Below are 22,291 nucleotides of genomic sequence, written 5' to 3'. Positions count from 1 at the left end.
CCTATTCAACAAAAGATTGATAGGTAGAAGCCTAGAATTAGGGCTGTTGTGAAGAAAACATGGTAAGAATTACTTCATAATATCCAGAATAACTGTAGTTAGCACATTTTGGCTGTAGCTTCAGTGTACTTTACCTCTCTCCCTCATGTGTGAATATATAGCCAAGCCCAAGTTATATATTTCCTAGGCTAAACCTGTGTTTTCTGTTTCTTGATTTTGTCTGTATTGATTCAATTTGTGGTCAGATGGAGGTCAATATGGAGCAGTTCATATATTTGACCTACAAATAAAGTGAACATACCAATCAATGCCATTTTTTGTGCTCTTTCTGAATATAATATTTGCTTCTCTTGTAAATTCAATTTTAAGCCCTTTTAGAACCTTTGAAAATAATAATTTCTTTCAAGTTTGTGGATATAAAGATGGGCTAAAACATTGGTTTAAAACTTACTATTTCATTATAAGTTCATATTGTAGAAGTCATAATTAAGAAACATTGATTTGTCATGATTAATCTGAATTAAAAAAATCAAAACAATTCTGCCAGGTTATCTTTTTATTCTATAAGGCTGCTTAAAAACTGCCATTTCACCTAAATGTCAAAAATATCGAAGCCCACAGAAGAAACATGGCAGATTGAAAATGGAGATATTGTTTCAGATTTTTTATCCTACTTAATTGTGTTAAATTAATGCTTGTGGATTATCATACTGTACAAAATGGATTTTTTAATGAAATAGTAAGTTTTAAAATGAATGCTAAAATATATCTGTAAAGAATCTACAGAGTTGTTCAATTGAGTTTCAGTATCTAAATTATGTGCTTAGTCAGGTATTCTTAAATTATACAGCAGTGTAAAAAATTGAAAACACAGGAGGTAAAACTATTTTATTGGATAGTAGAGACTAGAATACTGAATATTCCATAAATCTTATCCCCATTTCTTTTTTGACTTTTTGTGTAAGCTTCATTAAATATAAAAAAAAAAATGCCAAAAAGCAATGATTTAAATTGTGTGAGCTCTAGGTTTTAATACATACATAAATAAAGGAAAGATAAGTAAAGTTTATACTCTATATTTTCTTGAGAGCAACTGATGTGAGGCTAGCAGTTCCCCTTGAGAGGTAAAAGGGAACAGGTTTTTCTTAACACCTAGAAAAAATCAGCTTTGGTCATATCAGAATTTTCATATTAGAGAAAAACAAGCAGTTGCTTTATGTTGTAAACAAACTTGCAAAGTCCCTGGTGCTTGATCAGTGATTTAAGTCCTTCAGTTGTTGTTGTTTCTTACTCAATTGTGGAAATCATTTTGTTTTACAGTTGTTTGATTTTGATATTCATAATTTTTTTTTCTTCTCTTTTTAATACCTCTTTGTAGACTTCAATCTTATTATTGTATTGTTGTATGAAAAATAAATTTATCTATGTAAAAAATCTAGTGCATTATTGTAATGTAGGGAAAGAGGGTAATAATAAGTCATTACTATTGTTATTTTATTTTGATGATCCAAAAGTATTTGCTTCACTTTCTCTTTTAGAGCCAAATTTGTTCTATGATTTTCATAAATTCATAGATAGAAATGGGCAGCAAAGACAGTTTAATTTTCAATTAATGCTGAAAAAATAACAATTTTACCATGGGGCACAAAAGATTGTGCCCCAACCTGATATATTCTAAAATTATCATTCTATGCTGCTATTTTTTGACATTTCTGTTAGAAACATGTCACTCGGACTAGAATGGGGGAATAATACCATATTCTCTCCAAGTGTGCTGGTATGCCAGTAAATGTTATATATTGATTATGACTTTTAGGTACCTACAATGGCAACCCGCCACCCTTGTGGATTTACCAACCAAATCAATTATTTTGGAAACCTATTTTGCTTTGAATCACAATGTCAATTCAGTACATTATGCTGGATCCCCTAAATCTGGCTGCTCTGCAGTCAGAGCTGTCAATTGCTGAAAAGTATGATGACAACTTCCAAGAGGTTACCCTTTCATTCAGTGGTGACAATGGCTTGCTTGATGATATCTATAAAATAACAGGTATTCATTTTTTCTGAGCATTACTTTTTTAAGATACAAAATTTTGTCTAATTACTTTACCTTTTGTTTATTTCTATCCATGAGGGGAGGGAGAGGGGGCCACTCTCCTCTTTCCCTTTGCAACTGTCCTTGATCCAGTCCTCTCAGATTGGGACATGTTTTGTTTGATTTTCCAAGGAGGATGTATGAGCAGGCTTTTGAGTGAAACCTCTTCTATTTGCTGGTATCTACGCCAATGACTTTTAATTCCCATAACTGATATTGGAACCATATCAAATCTCTTGCTTTACCAGGGGGATCAGAAATAATCTCAGCCTAATGATAGGAAAAACAGTTCATGCTTTTATTTTTTCCAATACACTCTTTTTTGGCATTAATGCCCTGTTTAGTAGTGATTCAGTATGAATACCTCATCTCTGTCTGTGACATTTTGGAAATTGCTCTAAAATATTCATCTACAGGTACAATCATTTCTTGATTCAACCAAAAATATTGACCAGTGAGGAAAGTTTTGAGCCTGAGACAATAAGGAAGTCCGAGGGAGATAAATACTAGGAATAAAGTGGATTTTCCAACTTTTTAATGTGCAACTCTCTTAATTTTTACACCACCCAAATACTTGTACGGACATAGCCTAGTGCTGTTTTACTTCTGCTTTCTGGCCATGCTTTCACTGATTTCTGTGCTTAGTTCAAAAAAGCTAGATATCTCTAGTTACTGTTCCCCCTGTTCTCTTCACAGTTACAATTTTATCATTTAAAAACAGTCAATCAAGAAATTTCCTTTTACATTCAAAACACTGATGCATTGACTTTCCCTACAATATTGTAGGGTAGGTCAATTGTAGGGTAGGTACAATATTGTAGGGTAGGTCAATATTTCCCTACAATATTTCCCTGTAATATTGACAACCTAGGTGAGAAATATTTAGACCTTAATCACGCTATTAAATGAATGATTTAACATTCATTTTAAGCTGATACAATATAAAAAGTGTTAAAAAATCACTCATATGCACAACAAGATGGGCCTCTGAGCCCTTCTCAAAAGAATTAAATAATTTTTCTATTCTGCTCATATTTCCATGTAATTTTCTGTTTTTTTCTATTTTCATATATTTTTTTTCTAAGTCCATCGAAATATGTAGCTTAACTCTCCAATTGCCCTGCTTAACACCCCTTGTAAAGTCCCTTAAAAATGGTTAAATATTTTAAGAATAATGGCGGTAGTGTTTATTTTGGTGTTATATAATATAATTTTTATATAATTCTTTTATATAAATTATATAATTCTATAATATAATTCTATATAATAAATTCTATAATTCTATTATATTCTATAATAAAAAATTCTATATAATTATATAATTTTTATATAATTCTTTTATATAAATTATATAATTCTATAATATAATTCTATATAATAAATTCTATAATTCTATTATATTCTATAATAAAAAATTCTATATAATTATATAGTTCTGTATAATTTTATATAATTCTTTTATATAATTCTATATAATTTCTATATAATTTTGTTTGAAGCTCGTTGATGGTTTTTAAATCGTGTTAATAAACATGGTTGTAAAAAACACAACAGAACATAATTGGGTATCAAGGACATTTCCAATAAAATTAAAATTTGTTAATTCTCAGGGGAAACCTTAGTGTATTGGGTTTCTAAAAACAAAAATTTGGCAACTAAAATAGAAATTGATCTGGTTCTAAAGAAGGAAAGAAAAAAAGAAAAAAAGAAATGAATAGGATAAGAAACTATTGATATTGAAATGGCTTTCACGAACAAAGCAGTGCCAAAATTGCATTTCCTGTGATTAAAAAACATCAATAATAATTGAATAAATGCTAAGAGTAAAAAAAAATGGACAAACCCAAAGGGGAACAACAATAAATATATCTCAATGAAAATCAGTGCAAGGAAAAGAAACTTTAAAATACACAAAAAACTTGATAAACCTAAATTTTAATCAAAGGTAAAAAGAACTATTGAAAGATGAAAATCAACCTACAAATATAACATCTCCTGTTTAGGGTGACCAAATTTCCCTTCATTAAAGGATGACTGACCAAACCTGTCTTCATTAAAGAATGTGACCTGGAGAGCTTTTATCTGAATTGCTTTGATTTTTTGTTAATTTCCCTCAGTGAGACTATAATGCCAAACAGAACATGCATATTCTAATAAGGGTCAAACAAAAGATGTGTAAATACGGAAAATATTGTAAATACAGAGAGGGCAAACGCCCTCTAAATACCAGAGTCCCATTCGCATTTTACTGAATACTATAGTTAAAAAAGGTTATTTTACGAAGCTATTAAATCCAAAATTTCCGCAACTTCCAGGAGTTAATATCATTATATACTAAACGATCAGTCTACTTTCACTAGTTCCTTTCAGTAATATTGGAGATTATAGTGATTTTATTTTTTTCTGTTGTTTTTTATGGGTAAAAACCACACTGTTAAAAATATATACCGTTTTTAATGGAATTTAGATGGCATTTAAGTCCCTTAGAGATCTTGAGAGGAAGGGAATGGGAACTAGTGGTGCCACCTTTGTTTGTAAATATTGATTAGCTTCAATTAGACTATATTTTTTTTGCTATGTTGTTTTTGATGCCATGACAAGTAAAATCACACTGTTCAAAGTAAAAATTGTTTTCAGTAAAGCGCAAATAACCCTCTGGCTTTTAAAAGGATTAGTGGGCATTAGCCCTACTCTTGTTTGTGGGAATTTCTGCTCGTTATAAGTTTCTCTTGATTATCCATGGTAATTTCTATTCATTTTCGATCTTATTTATTCACTGATAGTGATTTTGTTCGTTTTAGGTTTGAATTATTATATGACTTTATTTCTGCTCATTTTTGGTTTAATATAGCTCTTTGCTTTTCTTTGTAAAAGTTCTTTTTTTGGGGGAAAGTTCTTTTGAATTACAATGTTGAAGGAGCCACCACTTCTTGATGGCAAAGTCTACATAAAAAAAAAAGAAGGGAAAGCTAGTAAACCCATAAAGCTAGAATCGGACCCCAATTTCAGCTTATTCCTAGAAAGTGGTAAGGGTCTAAACTCTGCGGTTTTTATGGGAAGTGTGGACCTTAGGCTGGATTGATGAATATAACTTTTCATTTTGGAAAGCTTCGTAGAGCTCTTGCCTGGGGCCAAAAAGGATGGTTTTTGCTTGTCCTTGAGCCAGAGCCCATAGTGTGTGAAGTGACTTGGAGTTTTATAGCCTATGTGAGAGAGAACTATCTGAAGTTATGCAGTTAAGTTTTCGTTTCATCAAACCATGTTTCTGCTTTCGAGTGGAAAGCTCTGTTCTAGCAGGCAAGCAGGCAGGCACCAGTTTCAAATTGAAGATGGACAAAAATCTATAAGTGTTAAATATAAGCGGCAGTTACCCGGCTCCGCAGCCAATATATCTTCTTTGAGTGATAAATAGAAAAATTACAAAAATAAAAAAGTAGGGACCAAAAGTGCTGCCATCTATTGTTTCTACCCATTTCTGTTGGTGCTTTCAGCTGTGTTTATCATTCGGTTTTTCGTACTTGGGATTGTGGTAGAGAAATGGTATCTGATATACCTTTTAAAATTTAAAAGTTATCTCATTGCTAAAGAAATTATAGTTTATCCTTTGCTCCTTTCTAAGTGGTGACGTTAGAAACTTGGCCTACGGCAAAAAAGTCAACTTTTGAACTAAGATAGATAGATTTTTTTTCGACGGCAGTCGATAGCTCTTGATTAGCTGATCAAATTATATGTCATCCATTTTTTTGGTAGAAAAATTCCTTCATGAGATATACCAGTTTGAAAGTTCAAAGGGGTTGACAACTTCAATTGTAAGGTACACACTGAAAACAAAAATAGGCCGATACCAATTGTGAGACATAGGGGAGTTTTTAGCAACAGTCGGCTGTTAGCTCATAATCATCTTCCGGAATGAGGGGTTCGTAACTTGCTAGTTGGTGTATCTATTATTTGTTTCTAGTGTATTTGATGGTAAGACTAATTTGGTTCCAGCGGTAAGACATGTAGGAGACTTGCAAGTAATAATGGGCTGTTAGGCTACAATCATCTTCAGCGATGAGGGGTTTGCAACTTTTGCGAGTTGGTGTACCTAGTATTTATTTTTAAGATCCTTACAGATTAACAACTTCAGCGTTTAATCGGAGCGAGGAAACAAAACCAAAGCGTTGCTCTAGCAACACTTTACTCGGTGAAGCCGAACAAAGGTTGCCGCAACACCTTACGTTGCCCATGCAACGTAGATCTAGTTTTTTAAGGATAGATTTCTTCTTGTGACTTGCATAGGCAAAGATACAAATTTGGACATGTTATGATGGATGTTACACAAATTGTATCTATAGAAAACCCCAAAAGTCGTCTAATGAATAAGAAATATGATTATTTTTTAAAATGCGTTTTCAAAATGGACTAAAAAATGAAAAAATTTTTTTTTTCGAGAATCTATGAATATAAGCAAAAACTAGGGGCGCAAAACGGATTGGCCTTCACATAGCATAGATTGGTCACTTAGGTCAACTGATCTAAGTTATAAATAAACATGTTAAGTGAGTTAAGCATAACGAGATAAAAAGATCAAGCTATGCAAAGCCCAATCCGTTTCGTGTCCCTCGTTTTCACTTATATTCCTAGATTCTTGAGACAAAAAAGATTTTTTTTTATTATCTAGTATTCTCGTATTATTTAGTATTTTCGTATTATTTGCTTTTCTCGTATTATTTACTTTTCTCGTATTATTTAGTATTCACGCATTATTTAGTATTCTCGTATTATTTAGTATCCTCTAGGACTAAAAAACCCTCAGTTTTCTTTTGTCTTCCCAAGTCGAAACTAAGTTACCACAGTTACAGGCAAGTGTTCTTACCACTGCGCTATCAAGTTTTGTGTAACAGTATTTGTTTTAAAGTTTATGGTATGCTCAATTACCTCTAAATGTTGTTTTATTTATACAAGGGGGTATACAAGAAGGGGAATTTTGGTGTTGTATCATTTCACTGCCACTAGAAGTGCATATAAGATTTGGAAGTAATTGAAAATTCGAAAGTGGTCAAAAACTTATCAAATTTATGTGACAAACAAACAAACAAAAATCAAAGAGTTGTTGTGTTGAGGAAAATTAGAAATGAAAAATATAAACAAGGCAGAATATTTCTGAAGTTAAAAAGAAGATTCCATATAGATTGTCAAAATTACACACTAATGCATTTGTCAGAGATCTTTATTAGATATGTTTTGTCAAAGCCTTTGTCAAAGCTTAAGAACCAGCCTCAGCTATCTGCATGCAGGGTCCCCAGAAGGTCAGCAGGAGAAATTCCGGCAATTTCCACGCGTGCAGAAAAGCCGGGCCAGGCAAAAATTTATCAAATATACCCTTAAAACAAACGGTGCAAAGAAAGTGTACCGATAACCCCAGAGACAAGGGACGGTGCCAGCCTCTTTCAGATACTGCCCAGCTAGAGCTTCTGAAGTTAGTATCAGGAATCCTACAATTCCAAAATGGGAGTCTTTTTTTAACTGACCTGGGCACTAGATCAACACAAAATAATTGAATAAGGTTCTATTTCTCTTCATAGCTGACGCATCTGTCTCAAAAATCGCTCTTGGTTCCTTTCTGGTGATTAGGCAGGTGTAACCAAGAAGAATTCAAAAGTGAGTTGCCCCTTTCCCGACCTGACTTTTAAAGTCGCCTAGAGAGTATAAAAAGAGAGCTTTTGAAAAAATATTGTTTCTAGTTTTCTTTTCTCTTCTTGCATTGTTCTTGTTGTTCCATTCTTCTGGTTTCATATTGCTTTCGTTTTTATTCTTTTGTTGTGCTAATATAAATGAATAAAGGAATTTTAAAACGAGTTCAGCTAAAATTGAACATGCAAATCAAGCTCAAAACGAACAAAAATATTTAATTGTAATATAGATGAAACCCAACACAAACAGAAACTAAGTAAACAATAATAGCAAACAAACATACAACATGTACTAACAAGCTTTGATTAAATGTGTGAATGAAGATTGAAACGAACAACTTCAAAGAAGAGTATGGGTACTGCCCCCTTCCCTACCTGTAAAAGTCTAAAACCTACTGCGTCATAAGCGGTTTATTGAAAATGGCGTTTTATTACAAACATTTTCTTACGTACCTTTGCAACATTGAAAATAAAAAATGAAATTACAACAAAATAAAATTTTTAACTGCTTGGCTTTTAAGTAGTTGACATCATTATATATCAAATAATTAGTTTAACCTTATTTCTTCCCAAGACCATTCACGACAAATTTAGTTTCACTACAAACAAGAATTGAAGCCACTACCTTTCTCCTTTCCCAACTTTAAAAATATAAATCCTACTGCGTCATTAGCGCTATACTAAAGCGATTTATATTACTAATATTCTCTTTTCCAGTTATTACAGCATGGGAATAAAAAATACATATTACACTATTCGAATTTGCTTATTCAATTTTATTAATTATAAAAAGAATTTTGACTTTATGAATTTTATTTATTCAATTCAAATTAAACGTTAAGCCTCCTTGTAGTATATTAAACGCGAAATGCATATTAAATGCGTTCAATACCTTGTGGCAATTATACTTTTCTTCTTGTACTATAAAAATAGTACATTCAGATGCCTACTGGTACAGATCGATGAAATCGGGTTCCAATCCGGATTTTTAGCCTGTCGATAAAATATGTTATGACTATAACTGTTATGAAGCCGTTCTAGCCGAATAATTAGCACGCTTGACCAGAAAGCCTTTGTTCATTAGGACCGGGCTTCGAGTCCTGGTGCCGCTAGTTATTTGGTTTAGAAAGGGAGTCATGGGTGTGACTCAGTAAGCTCATCCAGAGTCGGACCGGCTTTAAATGGATACCTGATGAGAAATACGGAGAAGGTAAACAGGAACGGTTTCCAAAAGCACAGTACTTCCTGGCTGAAGGGGGAAGAAAGGGAGATCAGCACCGCCAGAAGGGAATGTAAAGTTCAATGCCGTATTCCTTCTTTACCCTAAGTCTTAGAATATTGATTTTATTTGAATGAGGACGAATATCATATTTTTACCTGGGTGACTAGAACTAGAACTATTTGAAATCTTCCAATTGTAGGTGCTTGTGGCCTTTTGATTTAGAGCAGTCGAATCAATTTAAGTTCAGCTCTTGACTTTTTGAGGAGCTTGCATTTCCCCCTGGAAAATTCCCCCACACGTGAGACAGAACAGCCAAAGAGAAAATACAAAATAGGTACCTCAAAATGTCCATCAGCCACCCATTAAAAGTTGCTAGCCTGAGAAAAGTTCACTGATTTTCAAAAAAATCCTAAAAAAGCATGATGTTGGCCCAAAGAGAACCAAGTTGCTATCAATTGAAAATTGTGGGAATTCCAATCGATTTAAAAGTATGAAAAAACTTTTTTTTGAGCTTCCAGCTGCAGAGGAAGTAGCCTAATGCCATATAGTGGTGCATTCGTCAGTGAAAAGTCACGTAGTCCATTCGATACAAATTGTTAATGCGGACATTCATCTTAATGCTAGACTTAACTCAGTTGATACAAATGATTTTTCATGAAATTATGTTTGGTGATGTATAAATCCGCATTAGGTACTATAAAGGAGGGGCGGTAGGTCATTGTGTAGGAGGGGAATACCAGATGTCTAAAAGATCGTATTTAAATACCCGAATTGTCTAATTCTCCATTAGCCTTCAGATAAATATAGGAAAGGGTCTAGGGGAGATAGGAGTTAATCTATCATCGCCTTTCATTTATGCTAAGCCTGGATAAGGTTGCAGCTAGGAGATGCTTCTCTTTTTATTTAACGAAACGTTTCTTATATTTTAAAGCTTAATTTAACTGAACGTAAATGCCTCACAATTCATAAAAATTATATGAAGTGGCGTGTAAGGTGACAAGTACTACCAGGAGTTTTGTTTTTACCTATTTTAAATGATAATTTTCCTCTTTTTCCTGCATGAATGTTTAAATGTATTTAAACATGCGTAGCAATGTATTCCAACATCAAAGAACACTTGCGGAGGCCGTGTTGGCTTCAGCTACGTTAAAGATCAAGTCACGCAGAACTTCCATCCAGATGAGCAATAATACCCGTCTCCGTCCACCCAAATTTCTTTATTAAAACTATTATTAATAACTTATTCAACAAAACTACTGTTCATCGAAATTTTTTACTAAATAATCAAATTTTGTCTAAAATTTTACTTACAATCCAATGTTTGAATTCTCAAGCAGAAAATTGGAAAAGCGGAAAGCTACCGACCAATTCAAAATTATTGGTACATACACTTACCAGCAATAAATCGTGTGTTTTTGGACTGGTAGCCTACATCATATCTTTGTTAAGTCTGGACATGATTTGAAAACAATCAGAAATTATATATATATAAAAAAAACTTTTTTCAACTGAAAGTAAGGAGTAACAGTAAAACTTAAAACAAAAGGAAATTATTCCATATATGAGGGGAGGGGGTACCTTCCTCAAAACCGCACTCTTTATGCTAAATTTGGACTTTTTGTCATAGTCACCCTATTTAAAACGACTGCTGAAACATAAGGGCCATTGAACTGGAATAAGAAACTTTTTTAAAACACTGTAGTTAGTAGATAGTCTATCACTCAAAAAGACCAAAAATGAATATGAATAGGGCTGAAAACCCTTATGCCTTCTCAAGACCAGAACATAATTTGCGCTTTACTGAAAACAATACGTTTGAAATGTTTCCAACTTTTTACTTAAGATATAAAAAAATTTTACTTTACATAAAAAATTATCAGAACTTTAAGGAATACATATCAGTACGTGTCAATTAAACTGACAATCCACGGTCCTTTTTTTTTTAGTAAAGCTCGAATCATGTTCTGGTCTTAGGAAGGCATGGGGGTGATCAGCCCTACATATCTTAATTTTGGCTCGTTTTGAGTTTGACTCGGCTATTTATTGTAATTTCTGTTCGTTTCAAGTTTCATTTTTTTTTTGTTGATAGTGATTTGTGGTAGTTTTACACTTGGAAGATTATTTGACTTTATTTCTGCTGATTTTTGGCTTAATGGAGCTCTTTACTTTTCTTTGAAAAACTTGCTTTGTGGAAAAAGTTTTTTTTTTATAAATTAACAACCAGAAATGGCAAATTTAAGTCATCTGCTTTTTGTAGGAATATATTTTGATGTTGAATTGTTTGTTTCCCCCTATCAATCAAGGATTTACTCAAACAATAGCTAGTAACCTAGAAAACATTGATAATATTTTTTTTTCGCAATCATGTTGATAAAACGTGTTCTTTATTTATCCTGGAAACATGCCCATATTCCTAGAGTAAGTTTTTTATTCGAGATTTTGTTTTTAGTCGCATTTCCTAGTGAAAACTCGTCAGCCAACAATTCGTAATTATTCTGCCTTAAAGCTAACTTAATTTCTGCAGTTGCCTCATTGAATTTGTGATGAATGAATGATTTGTTTTTGTGATTTTTCAAATGACAAAAGGAGTACAATGTTGTGATTGTGCTCTACAATGATGTTGGGTGGACTTGAAATTATGCCTGGATATCCATATTTGTGGGCAAGATTGATGATTATTGCTTCTGAAAAACTAGTTCGAAGAAGGTGATTTGTTGACAGAAGTTGCAGGAATTATTGGACTCTAAAATTAAAAGAGAATTAACTCTCTGTGATATCAATTTCTTGCTCAAAAACGTTATTGTTTTATCTTAAAATATGCGCCATTTAATCTTGTACCTTCCAGGTAACCTGCCTATTCTATATTTTCAATTGCAACTTAGCTAATTTTGATTAGGCACCAGTTTGGTGTTTGGCCTCTTAACCCTAAAATTAACCCTAAAATAACTTAACCTTAAAAATAAACTTAACCCTAAAAAAAATAGAATACTTCACTACATTAAGAAAATCTTTTTTCTCTTTTTTTTTATCCTCGGGAAGAAGTTACTGTTAATGGAGAATCAATACAAAGAAGAATGTCCTCCGTGTTAAGAAATCCCCCCCCCCGTGAAAACATTTTTAATTTCGATTAAAATTCCCAAACTATACCGCTTCTCTTCGAATTGGTCCAAATGTCCTCCGCTCCAAAGGATTGAAACCGCGCATCCCAAGGGAATATTTCCTATTTTCACTTCTTCCCTTCAGGGCTGGATCTATACACCAATGATTACTGCTTCATTGGTATTGCGCAGTTGCGTGTTCTTTCCAACAACGCAAATAAACTACTCATTGTCTGTCCTTGCTGTGATAAATAAAAAACACGTTTTTTTTTTACGAAACCTCAGCGGAGAACCAATCTGGTTGCATTGATTCTTGGCGTTCTTTTTTATTTTTTATTTTTAACAATAATCAGGGCTATTGGAATTCCCCCGGTACTTACGTGTTATAGCGACCACATTGGTATTCTTGAGTAAAACCGGTTTTTCTGTGTGCATTTGGAGATAATTAGCTTAGTCTCAGTGAGATAAACTATTATGCAGGTTTATATCAATTAAATATTTATTAGGTAGAGTTGGTTAGGTTTGGTATTTAAGATAGCATGTCCTAGGTGGCCTGCTTTCCATAATTGTCTGTCGTTGTTCCCATACTAAAGTATTATATTTTCGTCATATTTTGGTATATTTCATTAGGATTAACCCTGCTTAATTTCTTTGGTGTAGTCGCTATAACATGTAAGTCCATACTCCCTAGTCATCCATTAAAAATTGTATAGTATAACTGCGATTAAAGTTGTTGCAAAAATTTTGTCTAAAATATAAATAACAAGGCAAAATCTTGATTCTTAAGAAGAAAAACCAATTAAGCTTCGCAAAACTTCCTTTTATTGACCATTAAAAACAATTTCAATTAAAAATGAACATAGATTAGTTTTAAAACACCGTTCCTGCAAAACAAATTCTTCAAAGAAAAGTAAATAGCTACATAAAAAGACGAGGAGAAATAAAGTAAAAAAAAAGTTGAAGGCCTACGTGGACATAAATCACTATCATTACAATGCGACTCAAAACAAACACAAATCACAATAAATAATCAAGTCAAACTTAAAACGAACAGATATTACCGCAAAAAGGTGCACGGCTACCGCCCCCTTAGCCATCGGAAGACCAGAACATCGTTTGAGCTTTACTGAACACAAAATGTATTTTAAAATTTTCTCTTTTATAACATTAATAAATCCGAAATTGCTGAAACTTACAGCAATGAATATTACTGAATATTATATTAAACTGTCAATGTTCATTTATTATTTTTTTAAGATCTTAGTTGTTATGATTTTTTTTTCTTTTTTTTTTGAACCACGCAGCTCGAAAGGAAAACTGTTTTCAGTAAAGCGCAACTGACGTTTTGGTCTTCGGAAGGGTTCGGGGGCGTCCGCTCTATTCCTTTTTGTTGCAATTTATGTTTCCACATTTATGACTTTATTTATCCTCGTTTTTGTTTGAATATTGTCCTTTATTTTTCTTTGAAAAATATACATTTTCTACAAGATAGTATGTGCCCTTGTAATGACGAACAAATAAATTACGAGTTTACCGAGGCAAATTCTTTCTAAATTTATAAATGAAAAGAAGGAATTTTATTGGTTGCGTAGCTTGCATGAAATTTCCCAGGTACGCATTAACAAAAACGTAATAATTTTTGATTTTGCAATATATAAAGCATCTGGACTATTTATTTTTTTTTTTTAAATTCACTGCCCTGTCAGTAATGGTGATATGCCGCTAGTACCCTTTCTAAGTGACAAAATAATTGGAGGGCAACTAGCCCTCCTCCCACGGTCTTTTTATTCCAAAGTCGTCCGATCAGATTTTGAGATGGCTATTGTTTTCAGCATAGTTCAGAGGTCCAATAAATGTGCCTTTGGGAATGACAAGACCCCCCCCCCACAGCCCCGAGGAAAGGGCTGAAAATTATGAAACTCGCCCAATGTTTACATACAATAGCCTATTGGTTATTTGGAAGAATGCAAAAAAAATTCAGGGAGAGGGGAGTTTCCTGGGGTGAACTTTCCAGGGTAAATTTTACCAGAGATGATCTGACAGATTTGTCCGGATGAAATTTTTAATGGGATTGGAATTCTCTTGAGGATTTGCTGTGGAGGGGGGGGGCTGTTCCGTGGCAGAAATTCTCCATGGGGGAATTATCACCAGGGAAAATTTTCCTCAGGAGAAACTTTCCGAGGGGAGTGGAAGGATTTTCGGGAAGAATGTTCCACATGGGTGGGATTTCTGGCAGACTTGATAACACGATTTTCAGGTGGAATCGTCAGCAAGAAACTTTCTAGGGGAATTTGCAGTGAGGATGGAATCGTCTAGGGTTAATTTCCCGAGTTGGGGGGGGGTGAGGATTTTGCGCGGGAGGAGCTTTCCATTGATGATTTTTGTGGGTGAGTCGGAAATGTTCCTTGCAAAAGGAGGTGGATTTCCCTTGCATTAATTGAAAAACGATGAAAAGAAATTTTTTTCGACTGAAAGTAAGGAGCAACGTTAAAACTTAAAGCGAACAGAAATTATTCCGTATATGAAAGGGGTTATCCAGTCCTGGCTAAAGTATAACTTTTTGTTCCAATTCTTCAAGAACGACTCCTGCAACACAGGGGCCGTTTGATTAGATTCAGAAGCTTTCTAAAAACAGTAAAAACTTTAGCGTAATGAGCGGGGTATCGAGGAGGGGGTAGCCCATTTTATATGCGGAATAGTTTCTATTCGTTTCAGGCTTTAATGTTGCACTTTACTTTCAGGTGAGAAATTTAGTTTTTGTTATTTAATGTCTAAAAAGCGCACTATTAGGATTGCTATAGTCGTAAACCTTTAACAAGGGGTTTTGATACTCCCGTTTCACCAAAAAGGATTTGTTGTTTCATTTTCACGTGTATAAACGTTAGAAATATGGTGCGAGATCAGACTCATGACTCCATCTTATCATGGTTGCAGCGTCAGATGCAACCTTGTAAAGAACGAAGTAACCAAAGTAACCGAAAATTTAACAACGCATATTAAAGGAATAACTAGGTAAAAAAATGTCTAGCAAAGAGTTTGCTTGAAAAAAGTGGCTGACTCTTTACTAAGTTCCTGTTACTAAGCTGACTTTTTACTTAGTTCTTTACTAAGTTTCCTGTGTGATATATATTCTAGTTAAGATTATAGGCTTTAAATAACTTTGAGTTAAATGTATATAGATTCAAGGTCTTTACTAGAAATAAAGACATATTTTTAAATGAATCAGTGAGAAGGAGTAAACTGATGAATTTTGGCTGCATCAGAGACGGTGGGTTCGAAAAATCTTAGTTCGAGCGTTAAACCGCCTCTTTTTCCTTTTTTTTCTACTGAAAAACTTGTTCTACTTATTTGAGTTGAAGAATAAACACTCTCCTTTAAATACTAGCTTAGCCAAGGGTTGTGATTGGAGTATATTTGCATATAGGGAAGGGGAATCTTCCCCGAGATGGATTCAAAGAACCTGACAGAAAAATAAGAATTATCATGGTATTCTGCATTTTTATACGTCCCCTTCCCCTCTAAATAGCTCCACTGATACCGTCCCGATAAAATATGTAAAGTTGAAACGTTGGGCCTAACTGAAATACAAAAATTTCTGAACCAATAATATAAGACAGTAGCTTTTTAATATGACTAAGATGGCCAGAACATAAGGGTTTTTTGAAAAAAAAAACTGCAAGCGCATAGAATTTGTGGTCGTCTACTTGAGTGTCTTGGAAATCTATAACATCCCACTTTTTCTACTAAAAGCCATAGAACATGGTCCCATTAATCTCCTACACCAGTGGTTCTCAAACTGTGGTACGCCTACCCTTGGGACAGGGAAACGTTTAGGGGGTACACTACCGGTAAAAAAACCTTTAACTCTAGGACTGGCAATTTTATAAAAAAAAATTTGCTACAGTTCACTTAGTACTGGTAACTGAGAAGGGGCACCTAAAATATTTTGTGGGTGAAAAGGTGTACAGTGTCTAAATTAGTTTGAGAACCATTACCCTACACCATTTCCTGACGATACCCCGTCTGTCCATGCAGCTGTCCAAAATCAGGAGGACTTCATGCTTCCCAATCCCTACAATCGCGTATACTGGAGATAGAAGTGGCCTTATTCCTCTATGGTCATTTCCAATGCAACAAAGAATTGACCTCTCTTGCAGTGCATATCTCGATTGGGTTTTATCTTCCTGACCCAAGAATCTTGGTATGGATCTTTGCTCTGAAAACCTTTCGCCAGATATGGCTACCCACTTTTTGCAAGGATTCTTAAACTCTAATGGTACAATTCCAGAGGTACCAAAATGGGGCCTTAAGTGTGAGCTGTAGGACTGATGAGGTAACTATACAACCTCTCAGTGAGCGATTTGCTCTGGTGTTGGTGGCTGTTTTCGACAGTTATATCTCTCCCTCTGACCAGTTCCTGTAGTTGTATCGCCATTTACCAAGCCAATACGACAAACCCGAAGAATATGATACAGGCACGTAGGCAGGAATTTTTTTTCGGGTGGGCCCAAAACCTTCAAAACAGCAGATATAAAGTAGCACTTTTTTGTTCAGTAACTGAATAAAGGCAAAAAGCACGTATGTCAGAAAATACAGATTAACTTTATCTATACTTTAAATCGTAACCTTCGAGCAGAGCTAATAGCAAATTTTTCCAAAATTTCATCGACTGATACGAGAACATCTCTGTGGACATTCAAGACTGCCAAGCCATTCAGTCGGTCTTCACTCATCCGACTGCGAAGATACGTTTTGATCCTTTTCATCGAAGAAAATGACCTCTCAACACATGCTGTAGACGTGGGAATGACACAAAAGATGCTCAGTAACTTGTGAATATTCGGAAATATTCCACGTTCGCACTCAGCCAAGCTCTGCACTGCTGTCTTCGGGAAAAGACTGGGTACTACTTTCAGCCACTTAGCTCGCCATAGTTCAAGCTCAGCCATCACAGCGGAGTCTGAACTCGTTAGATCTGAGGCATATAATTTGATCAGTTCTTTAAGATCGCTGCTAGGCTGTTTCACAACAAAAGATGATAGTATTCCGCTGAGGCCTTTCAGCGTGACCTTGTGCTTTGTGAATCGAGATTCAAGTGATTGTATTAGCTGATCTACAAATGGGAGGAAAATGGAGACGCGATAGTAAAATTCTATATGTTTTTCTGCCGGGATATCACTTGGGATTTTGAAAAGGTTCCTCTTTCGTGGCATGACAAGAGTGATTTCTAGTTCTCTGCATAGCCTAGTTGCTTCCAGAAACAGCTGATGAAACCTTCCCTCGGCACTATTTCGGATTTCTTTGAACATTTCTGTTACACTTTCGACGCACTGAATGCACATAACCATATCTATGTTTTCAGACTGCAGCAGCTTAGATAGATTCAATGTATACCCAAGAAAAAAATCCATCACAATGAGGGTCACTATGTAGTCCAAGCTCAGGAGGTTGTTGAGCAGACTTCTGGCTTTCGACAACGTTACCGAGTCCCCGTCTGTCTCCATCTCCTCTAGGGCCTTAAAGATAGGCACAATCAACTGTTTTGAGATCTGAATGGCATCATGTCTTTCGACCCACCTAGTTTCGCACAAGCCTTTAAGATTAAGTGCAGTATAAATTTTTTGGATAGCGCTTCGCTTTGCACTAAAGTGGAAGAAATGAACTGTTTTACGAATTACCATCATACAGTGCTTGATTTCAGCTATTTTGCCCGAGTCCGTCAGGATCAAGTTTAAGGAGTGAGCGATACAGTGAACGTACTTGGCGAGCGGATATTTGCTCGAAATAAAAGCCTGGGCCCCTGACAAATGTCCACTCATGTTTGGAGCTCCATCATAACCTTGTCCCCTGCAGAGTTTCATGTCGAGACCAAGTTTCTCAATTCAACTTAGGATAAACTGACCAAGGCTTTCACCGCACAAGTCCTCAACAACAGCGAACTCGATGAACTCTTCCCTAATCTGCAGCGTTTCACTGTCCACAAATCGAAGCCCTAGAGTCATTTGTTCCTGCCTTGATATATCTGTTGTCTCGTCTGCAAGAATGGTAAAAAAAAATCGGTAGATTTAACTTGGTCAACTATTTTTTTGGTTATTAGCTGGCCACAAATATCAATTAATTCATTCTGGATACTTGGGCTGCAATACTGAGCATTGCCTGCACTTCTCTCAAAGATATCTTTCATAACTGGATCGTCCTTCATCCGATAGCGTAGCAAGGTCCTGAAATTTCCATCGTTTTTTACAGGCTCAGCAAAGGTGAATTTCCCAGAGTCTTCATCACCACGCAGAGCAATACCCTGTCTTCCACACATCAGTATTGTTTCAGCGATAAGACGGAGCCGTTTTCTGTTTGTCTCTATTTCTTCTCTTTTCTGCGTATTCAGAACTTCCACGATAGAGGTTTTCTGCCTGCTCAGTGTCGCCAGAAAATTTTCTCCCCAAATAACAGCTTCTCTATGGTAAGAGTTAGACTGATGTTTGGAAAAGTCTTCCAGTGCATTTTTCCAGTTAACATATGGCTCTAAAACAAGCTGACCTAATTTTTGATGGAAACCTCGTCCGGCTTGGTCAGAAGCAAACACAGTACAATATTTACAGAAACACCCTTTTTTTACTGCCGAAAAAACTAGCCAGACATACTTATCCATCCAGCTAATCTGAAACTTCCTTGTTTTCGTTCCTATGACTTGAACTGGGAATGGATAGTTACTGTTGGGTTTAAAAGGCTTTTTGAGTAAATTGTACTTTGTTTCATCGGAAAGCGAGCCTCTTCTGTCAAAAAAACTTCCTATGTCAAGCTCAATGTCAATATTTATTTCAGCTCTCATCACTTCAGCATTTGCTGATATTTGCTGAGCTGAAGTCCTAGGTTCGGTTCCAAAGGTTTTGTTTTCGTGAGGTGGAGACGAAGGTTCATTAGCGACGGCAGTATTCACTTCGCTGTTGTCATCTCTTTCTGATTCAAAATTACTAATTCGTCTTTTTTTGCTCCAAAATTCGAGAACACACTGCTGTGTTTTCGGCATTTTCACATTTGGTAACGACCTGTAAATAAAGAACCATCGGTAGAAACAGTAATGGAAAATCTAAAGAAACAACAATTAAGCATGTTTGGTGACAACATATAGATCCTAGAATATTCACTTTACGGTGATTCTAACACTGTCAAATTTATTAAGCTTAATGGCACCCGTTAAAAGTTAGTAGAACGTGTAAACTTTTATTATTTTACAAAAAAGCCCCATGTCCAACCAAAATCGATCTGATCCTAACGGAAACTGCACTGTCTAATTATATACTCCTAACTTTCTCTAAGCAGAATTTCCAAGTCCCTAACTAAGAAATGCGAAATTTCTGATTTTACATGGTTTATTATTATTATTATTTTTTTTTTTGCTAGTGTATCAAACAAGCAATCGTAGAAATTCTGGAGGAATCTTATTTCAACATGTGTTGATAGCTCTTTAAGAGTATTAAGGCATAATTTAGAGCTGTTGCTCCCGGGAATATGGGTGCCATTGTATCCGATCTTTCAAGTATTTTAAACAAAATGGCGATTTTAAAACGCTGATTCAGTGGAAATTGGGTATATAAGGATACCCAATCACAAAAAAAGGCTTCACACATGATTCTTAATAGATGTCCTACTTTTGCCAGAAATCCCAAGAAACCATGCGGAAATTAAACATTTCACAAAATTTCGGGGGGGGGGCGAAGGCCCCCCCCTGCCTACGTGCCAGATATGATATGTGTAGATTACCTTCAAGAGGAGACATCTCGCATTGGCTGAGCATTTGAACAGCTTTCTAAGACGCATCATCACCTTTTGCAATGCTCTCTCGGTATAGTATCCCTGAAAACTCATCTTTTGATTCCTTTTAAAGGAAATTCAACAGTGGCGATTTTAGGGAGTAACCCTAGGCAAATGGTTGACTAGTGGCACATGGTGACTGGTTTTGAGTAAGCTGGTGTCATAAATTTGTCATTAGGAACTGTTCTTTGCTATTACTGAAACCTACTCCTTCCCCTTTTAAAACAGAGGCCTCAAATTGCCTCTGAATCTGAGGATCGAATTGTTCTTAGGACTGCTGTATCAACCTTAATCAATTGGTGGAAACCAGATACGCTTATTTCGTTTGGGGAGTTTCTTTTAATGAAGCTAACAATCAAATGGGAAACTATTACCAGTAACTCAACGGGTATTTTAGGAAATTTGTAGGAAAAAAACAGCTTTTGACAGTCCCCAGTTTCTCGTCAGTTTCTGCTAGATCTAATATTCAGATCCGACAGTTCTATTTTGACTCTGTTTTTTTTTTCGAACCCTAATAAATCCTTTTCTGTGAAGACATTGGCAAAATATTCAACACGATGTCGGTATAAAATAGGGAACTTATTAAGATGCTGAATTCAAGTTTTAGGACATAGCATTTTAGGAATCGTTGGCAAACCCGAAAGGCGGTACTGCTTAATAAGAACCGAAATGCTCATGAAAATAAAGCCCCATTTGCATTTGGTGTTTTACGAACGTAGCACCAAATGGATCAGCCCATTGAAAACCCCTTTTTCCTATATATTTAGAAAACAGTTTTCTCGCATTTTAATTGTCTGGTTAGTTATCTGTTATGTTCGTGGAACTCTAACCGAAAACTGGTCAAGCGTGATAAATCTAATTTGACGTATAGATTAGTGATAAACTACTCAAAAGGGACTCGGGAGAAACATGAATTGCTATGATGCATTTAGATTTTAGACCACTTACATTTTTGAAATTCTAATCACCTGAAATTGAAATTTCAGTCATCATTGATGGCAGTTGACTGAAGCAAAAAATAGTGACAGGTTACTCAACATCATATCGAGATAAACATGAAATTCCCTGCGTAGACGCGCGTAGGTTTTACATTTCTGAAATTCTAGTGACATCTGACAGACGATACTTAAGTCCTTTTTGATGTCAGTTGGGTGAAGCAAAAGGGAATGATAGGCCACTCAAAATTATATCGAGATTATAGGGAAATTCATTGTGATGACTTGATTAGCTTTTAGAGCAGTTACTTTTTCGATTTTTTTTTTGTGAAACCTGATGAGTCGTGTGCACCCTTCCAAGATTTTGAAAAATATCTTTTCTTGGGGTACTTTGATTATAAAATTAAAAAAATTCCCCTCCTAGACTTAGGAAAATGCATCTTGTCCCTTCTAAATCTTTGTGAATTGACGCCACTGGTAATGACATTTGATTAAGGAAAAATATTTGTCTTGAAATCAAAAAGAGTGATAAAAATCTAATGCTTGCTCGTATTCCCCGCTAAAAAAAAGAAAACAAAAGAAGATAGAATGCTTGATATGTTGGTCTAAATTCCGTGATGTTACAGAATATGGCCTAATTAACGGAGCTAAATGTCAATTTAGTTAAAGGATCACTTACTAAATATCAATAAGGACTTACTTTTGATGTTATTCTGATAAAGCTACTCATTTTTTCCAAATTGTTGGTTAATTAAAATTACCATCAAAGTTCATATGGTCAAAGTTCGATCATTTTTTAGAACACTAATGAAATAAATTGAATGTTCAAGTCCTGATAAAACAAAGATGTTCCAAAGATGTCATTTAGAAAACCTGTGTGAATTTTTTCCACAGAGAGATAAACCTACCAATATTGGTTAGAGGACCCCCTCCTCCTTTAAGAAAATATATAGGTTTTCGAAATAGTAATTTATCTTGTATCTCTGATACAATTTGTAAGTACGATTAACTTATGAATCTGATAAAAGTATAATTAGATTTACCGTTAGTATTTTTGGACTCTGAAATTTAGACGTCACTTTTCAAACTGATGGTAATGTAATGGCAATCTGGGCCATATTTAATTATTCAAATGGAAAGCTAGGTTATTTTTCTGAAGATAAAACATCTTCTGATAAAATTTCCATTTAGAATTTTCATTCAGTGCCAAAACGGACTTAGCCTTTTGGAAACCTCATTTTTAATACGCTGTCTTAAAATCTATGTCACTAAGGGGTTACTTAAAGCATATGCTATTGGGAAACCCCTTTAGTTTGCTGAATATAGCAGGTTAATAAGACCAAATCACTTTATCAAATATCAATAAGACCAGTCCACTTCTCTTGAATAGGTTCTCCTAGTTTCGCAACGAAGGTTCGTTTCTGGCTACGCCTATCTTTGGACCACGCATA

General features: G+C 35.0%; 1 protein-coding gene and 1 long non-coding RNA gene across 3 annotated transcripts in view; one reads left to right on the top strand and one right to left on the bottom strand.

Moving 5' to 3' along the window:
- The window catches only part of LOC136032918 (activating transcription factor of chaperone-like), a 33,744-nt gene that overhangs the window by 7,656 nt on the left and 3,797 nt on the right, over positions 1–22,291 (top strand). The window contains exon 2 of one of the 2 annotated variants that reach the window (XM_065713380.1): positions 1,817–2,053. In XM_065713380.1, coding sequence (XP_065569452.1) covers positions 1,900–2,053 — 154 coding nt within the window. In that variant the 5' untranslated portion in view covers positions 1,817–1,899. Of the gene's footprint in view, positions 1–1,816; positions 2,054–11,447; positions 11,841–22,291 lie in introns of those variants that run through there. The other variant, XM_065713381.1, reaches the window with a different exon arrangement.
- LOC136032919 (uncharacterized) lies at positions 41–12,292 on the bottom strand. Its single transcript, XR_010618808.1, has 3 exons — positions 12,143–12,292; positions 2,114–2,368; positions 41–280 (listed from the first exon to the last, which is right to left on the bottom strand). It is a non-coding gene; the product is annotated as an uncharacterized LOC136032919 (long non-coding RNA).

This window comes from Artemia franciscana, chromosome 11 (assembly GCF_032884065.1).
Source record: "Artemia franciscana chromosome 11, ASM3288406v1, whole genome shotgun sequence".
In the NCBI taxonomy this organism is placed as follows: Eukaryota; Metazoa; Arthropoda; class Branchiopoda; order Anostraca; family Artemiidae; genus Artemia; species Artemia franciscana.
This window is presented reverse-complemented; position numbering and strand designations above follow the sequence as displayed.